Source organism: Macrobrachium rosenbergii, chromosome 21 (assembly GCF_040412425.1).
Source record: "Macrobrachium rosenbergii isolate ZJJX-2024 chromosome 21, ASM4041242v1, whole genome shotgun sequence".
NCBI lineage: Eukaryota > Metazoa > Arthropoda > Malacostraca > Decapoda > Palaemonidae > Macrobrachium > Macrobrachium rosenbergii.
The window spans coordinates 63,166,773-63,173,819 of record NC_089761.1 but is presented as its reverse complement, the minus strand read 5'-3'; the positions used below and the strand labels follow the sequence as shown (position 1 = coordinate 63,173,819).

Below are 7,047 nucleotides of genomic sequence, written 5' to 3'. Positions count from 1 at the left end.
TGTAATAGCCACAATGCCCTCTTAACTTCTCAAATAATCCTTTGTGCTTTTTTTGGATACGCTTGTCACTATAAAGCCTTAAGATCCAAGTGTAAGAAATTGAAATGGTTGAGATATCCGTTAGCGGGAAACGAACCCGCATCATCATAAACACAAGAAAGTCACGCTGTCGACCTGACCATAAGAAGGATAAAAGTCTATTGCCTCTCCTACATACATATACCTGGATTGTTTTCAGATGTATATAATAGAGCTAGAATAGACCCATCCTCACCATCGTAGCCAAGTGGGCAATCGTTTTTATTGCTTTTTAGGCTGAAATATATATGTAGCATCTACTGGTCACTTTTTACCAGATACATATGTAGTGGCATCATTTCAGAATTTTCTTGGGGGGTGGCAAAGCTTTAGAACTTATGGCATGGGTGGGGTGAGGAGTGAAAGGAGCCCTGTCAGCTGGGGGTAGGGGCAGTTGCTCTAAGCCCCCCGAGAAATTTTTGGAAATTTGTGCATATTTTGGAGCATTTTGAAGCCATATAAGAGCTGTGTTGGGTTAACAAAGCAGCAAACAGGTGTGCAACACCCATCCACCTTGGAGTGAATTTTACTGTTGTTATTATTATTATTGTTATTATTATTATTATTATTATTATTATTATTATTTCAAAGGGTAGGAGCAAACCAAGTCTGGGGGGGGATCAGTTTCTTGGGTGGGCAAGTACCACCCCCCCCCCCAGCAACACCACCCCCAAATGACGCCCCTGTACATATGTAATTGTAATTTCCACAATGCCCTCTTAACTTCCCGAATCCTTTGCACTTTTTTGGATATGCACATCTCAACCACTTCAATTTCTTGCACTTGGATCTTAAGGCTTTGTAGTGACAAGCGTATCCAAAAAAGTGTGAAGAATTTGAGAAGTTAAGAGGGCATTGTGGCTATTACAATTACATCTGTATCTGGTAAAAAGTGACCAGTATATTCTACATATATATTTCAGCCTAAAAAGCAATAAAAATGGTTGCCCACTTGGCTACGATGGTGAGGATGGGTCTATTCCAGCTCTAATAAATATATCTGAAAACAACCCAAGTATATGTATGTAGGAGAGGCAATAGACTTTTATCCTTTTCATGGTCAGGTTGACAACATGACTTCATTGTGATTATGGTGACGCGGGTTCGTTTCCCGCTACTGGACATCTCAACCATTTCAATTTCTTGCACTTGGATCTTAAGGCTTTGTAGTGACAAGCGTATCCAAAAAAGCATGAAGGATTTGAGAAGTTAAGAGGGCATTGTGGCTATTACAATTACATATGTATCTGGTAAAAAGTGACCAGTATATTCTACGTATATATTTCAGCCTAAAAAGCAATAAAAATGGTTGCCCACTTGGCTATGATGGTGAGGATGGGTCTATCCCAGCTCTAATAAATATATTTGAAAATGACCCAGGTATATACTGTATATGTAGGAGAGGCAATAGACTTTTATCCTTCTCATGGTCAGGTCAACAGCGTGGCTTTGTTGTGATTATTGTGACGTGGGTTCAATGCCCTCTTAACTTCCCGAATCCTTTGCACTTTTTTGGCATCTCAATCTCAACTTCAATTTCTTGCACTTGGATCTTAAGGCTTTGTGTGACAAGCGTATCCAAAAAAGCATGAAGAATTCGAGAAGTTAAGAGGGCATTGTGGCTATTACAATTACATATATTCTATATCTGTATAAGTATGTATGTACGTGTATATACATATATATATATATATCACACACATATACATATATATATATATATATATATATATATATATATATATATATATATATATATATATATATATTATATAAACATTTTTTACACCGAATGATTCCTGACAAATAGTACATGATTTTTTAAACTTAAAAAATACTTACTTTAATGTATTTTTTTCCACTTAACATATCCATTGTTTTTATTGTCTCCTATATTATATTACTATATTCGTTATGCTACTCAGATTATTTTAAAATTTATGAAGCACTTCTGTTGAGCCTTGCTCTAATTAGGTCTCTTGGACACATCAATCCTGATTATTTATTTCCCCAAACCCACCCAGAGAAAAATACTGACTACCTCCCAAGATTTCATCCTTTAGCATATGCTCTGTCCTCACTACTTGTATCTCTCTCTCTCTCTCTCTCTCTCTCTCTCTCTCTCTCTCTCTCTCTCACACACACACACACACACACACACACATATAAGCCTAGCAATCACTGCTCATGCAAAGTAGGATCTTCTGCTAAAAGAACCCCAAGTGCCCAAGAATCCTGCATCAGATACTCAGCCGTGTATCAATGAATGTCAAGTGCGATGGGTTACACCCAGGTAATTCCTGGTTACACCGTTCTTACAGTTCGCGGACGTTTGATCCGGCTGACCTACATACCCGGACTGCCCTCACGCCCAGAACTCTAGAAGGGTCATGATCCCTCATTAATTACTGTACATAATTCTATGATAAACTCTGCTGAATGCGACGTGAAACACTAGGAAAGCAAAAGAATTCCATAGTAATATAAATTACACTTATATCGTCTACTGTTCGCATTCACTAATCGAATGACCCCTTAACTACTCTATATCTGATTACTTCTGCATGTAAATGCTTTCCACTACAAATCGCGGAATTCAAAATGAATAAATGAATACGTTATTTCCCGGGGGGATTCGAATATGAGTTGACCAGAAGAAGGCTGATTCCTTTCACATCAGTTACACTACTGCGAATGGGCTTCATTGTTATGTTGGTGTTGGTAGAGGAGAATTCCGTCGTTCATGGCCAAGCCAAGTTAGGCTTTCTTCGTCTCTTTGTTTGTATTTGTTTGGTATCTCATTTGCTTATGAGCATGATGACAACTTTACGAGATATTACATAAAAAGTCTCACCTACGGATTTGGTGCTAGCCAGTCTAATTTTGCTTGTGATCTGGATCGGGAATCAGATGTGGACGAAATGTGGATTTTCAGAGGATTATAGGGAACGAAGAGGCGAGGAACAAGGTTCAGAAAGAGGCTTCTTTAGGCCTTAAGGATATAGAAATTTCTGTGAACCATTGTTTTTCTTCTAATGATCCAGAAGCTGTTTCGTCTCTAGAAGAGAGAGAGAGAGAGAGAGAGAGAGAGAGAGAGAGAGAGAGAGAGAGAGAGAGAGAACCTCCGGTGCCGACTGTGTCTGATATGAGTGTACAGGATACGACAAGGCAAGATCCAACAAGATCACGTACACGCTGAGCACAAAATGCCATTTCATCAATAGAAGTTTCGACGTTATGGAACCTGAGATACTACATGTCGCAATGGGTCCTGACGCCATATCCTGTCCGCCAACGCTAAAACATTTAGCCTGAGCCAGTAGTTGAGGGCACAGTACTTCAGTTGGTCAAATCAGGGGACTAAGCAAGCGTTAATTATTTATTTTTTACGTAGGAACGCTGTACTGGTAAGGTAAGACTATTCTAGATTCACACGTGTGTCTCGACGATTGATTGCCCGATTCGACAAGACAAACTGGCGTTACCATTGCCGTAGCCATCGTCAACGAAATTTCATCATTTGCACATATAATTCGTGATAAGAGAAAGTTTTGACATAAATGTTCTCCGTTCATGGTTTGCATATCTCACATCTTGCAGTCATACTATAATTATCATCCGTTAGTCGGAAAAAAAGATAATGGATCCTTTTTTCCCTTCTGAATAAATAAAGAACTGAGCCACTTCACCCAGTTTCGTCCTGAGAAATGAGCGCCCACTCGAGCATAAACGACGTAAGCACTTACAGTACATGCAAGCACACAATTAACGCCTAAACCGTACGTATTAATGGCATTACGAGACAGTTGACGATCTCTGTACATTCATTTAAATAACTTCTCTCACATACAACGTGTATAATCAATCGCTGATACATTAGAATGACTTTAGTATCACTGTATGAACACGACATGTTTTGTGAAGATTTTTTGCAAAATATTTTCTAAAAACATTTTTGCCGGTCCAACAACACCTGAGACCCAAGATCAAGCAATAAATTGTCTTTGCGTTGCTTGTGTATGTAGTTGTTCCATGAATGAGACACAACATCTTAAGAACATTAGTTAATGCACTTGTTCAAATGCCTTTTAAAGTAGTTTTCTCACTAGGCCTTTGTAACAATATACATAATTTGTTTGCCTCACTAACTTATGGTCCAGTGCCACAGTTATCACTCATCAGTTGCAGATTGCGAGATGAGCACGCTCTGGTGTCCCTGAATATTAAGGCCCTTTTGTTCCGATACCTCTGCCCGCCAAACCATTTAGCCTGCACTTCCTTCCTCCCTCTTCTCTGCCATCCGAGGACAGTGGCGTAGCCAGAATTTTTTATTAGAGGGGGCTAAACAGTCAAGACGATTTTGAATATTGAACAAATTTTTTACAGCTACATACATACATACATACATACATACATACATACATACATACATACATACATATATATACATATATATATAATACTGTATATATATTATACTGTATATATATTATATACTATATATCATATATTATATATATATATATATATATATATATATATATATATATATATATATATATATATATATATATATATATATATATATATATATATATATATATATATATATATATATATAAATATATAAACACCTCTACATACACACACACACACACACACACACACATATATATATATATATATATATATATATATATATATATATATATATATATATATATATATATATATATATATATACAGTATATATTGTGTGTGTGTGTGTTTTAAGAGAAGTGTTGCATGAATGCACGCAAACACAGAAAATAAATTTAGCCATTTTTTCCACGAAAAAATAGCGACAATCTTGAAAAACTGCTTATAATTTTATTGTAATCAATACAACTATTTAATGTCAATTGGGGGAGGTCATGGCCCTCCTGGCCGGCCCCTGGCTACGCCACTGTGCGAGGATAATTCTTCAGGACTGAACACAGCTAGCAAAGGAACTCAATAAAGATAAGGCTAGATTACTCTTTAAATTCAAAATATGAAAACAATTTTGGTAGAATGGAAAGATCTAAATATTGTCCAAAAGAAAAACAGATAATCGCATTTTTAGGAGGTATGTGTTTTTGGGGGAGGTGCTGCCTAAACGAAATATATCGTAAAGAAGGCTCTGAAGAAAAGAATTATGAGCTTGCAGGGTATACCGGAAAAAAAGCTTATGGATGGACAGTGATAACGTTTTTCAGGGGAGTTTGAAAATGAAGGGTTAAATTGATAGTTCACGTAATCTGAAGTCACAAGGTCTATTGTTATCGACGCTAGAATATGGTTTAGCTCAAAATGATCTTGCGTTTTTTATCAGTGAGAAGTTACTATGCTACGAACAATATTTATAGAAGCCTTGCTACTAAAGGAACAGAAAAATAACAAGAATAATGTTAAGACTCTGTGGAAAAACTAACATCACAACTTTTCTTTCTTTTCCAAAAGAATCCTCTGTGCCGTCGAGTCCTTCAAGTCGAGACTTTCAGAGGTACTGAACATAACATCCGAGGTCAACATAGGTCATTCACGGGATAAAATGTCCCGGATAAGTTCACCACTGGCGGCCCACAGCCGCACCCCGTCGCCTTCGGGTTCAGTCTCACCTGAGGTTCCCTGTGGTCGTAAGTGTCGCCTCTTGTTTCAATTTGTGTGGGGTTAAGTTGGCAGCAGTCTAGCATTTATGGGATATTGTTGTGTTCTTGATAGCCTTCAGTAAAAGATGTTATCAAGAGGGAAGTCTGTTTTTCTTTATATGGAATCTATTAACGTTTTCATTACAAAAACAAAGACCGCTTCTCGATTTTCTCGAATTCCTCACATTTCTTGGATACACCTCAACGTAACCTTTCGTGAAGAGATCATTGTTGTTAATAGTTACGTATCTATCTGGCAAAAGTGACCAACAGATTTGTGTATATTTATTTGCTCGTTGAGTTATTACTATTTTTTTTTCTTTATTATTTTCTCTGTTTCCCTCATAGAAGTGTTGCGCTCTGTGGAAGCTTGTTTTGCAAGCTTAAGGGCTTTAAGGCTTCTTTATATGCATGTTTGTTTAATAATAATAATAATAATAATAATAATAATAATAATAATAATAATAATAATAATAATAATATTTTTTCCTTGTTCGTTTTGCTTACATATTGGTGAGTGACAAATACTTCAGCATTAATATGAGCTACCAAAAGCAAAGCTACAGAGCAACGAGTCATTTTTCATCTCGTCGTTACTTGATAAATTATTCAGAATCACGAAAATACGCTTAAAAGACTTCAAGATGCCACTGAAACATATCTATCAATATAGATTAGATGACACATGAGGATTGGTCAGTCATGTCATTTGCAATTCATCATGCGACTGAAGGGTGTGAACATCAAGTGGCACTTTCTGTAAGCTTCCTGTGACGGATATTAACTCAGTTTTATCGTAACTCGCTTCTTTTTTCTTCTTTCAGTTGCCCGGCTAATCTGGGTTGGTCTGTCCTTTGTTGCTTTAAGATCTTGTTTTATTTGCCTTTCAGACTAAGATCTTGTTTTATTATATATATATATATATATATATATATATATATATATATATATATATATATATATATATATATATATATATATATATATATATATATTATATATTTTCTTTTATAGGTATTCAATTACAGGTACATTATATATCAAAATCGTAGTAACCGAACTCAGTAATATTCTTTGCTTGTATATCTTTGTAAAAATCTCGCTTTATAATTGCCTACTGGAAAGATCTTATATATCTAACTAATGTAAAACAGGCTGAAGAAGCACAAATCACTGATATACTCTCTGTATTATGATGATTGATACTGTAATCTTCTACATCTATAAACTCTCGAAATACTGGATGTAGTGTGCTCATGTGAAAACATGAGCACACTACATCCAGTATCCTGTTCTTGTC

The 7,047-nt window shown here is 36.1% G+C and overlaps 1 protein-coding gene across 1 annotated transcript in view; it reads left to right on the top strand.

The window, feature by feature from the left end:
* The first annotated feature begins 2,952 nt into the window (after positions 1 to 2,952).
* Positions 2,953 to 7,047, top strand: part of parvin (beta-parvin) — a 130,941-nt gene continuing 126,846 nt past the window's right edge. The window contains exons 1-2 of the mRNA XM_067123920.1: positions 2,953 to 3,490; positions 5,560 to 5,735. Coding sequence (XP_066980021.1) covers positions 5,651 to 5,735 — 85 coding nt within the window. The 5' untranslated portion in view covers positions 2,953 to 3,490; positions 5,560 to 5,650. The remainder of the gene's footprint in view (positions 3,491 to 5,559; positions 5,736 to 7,047) is intronic.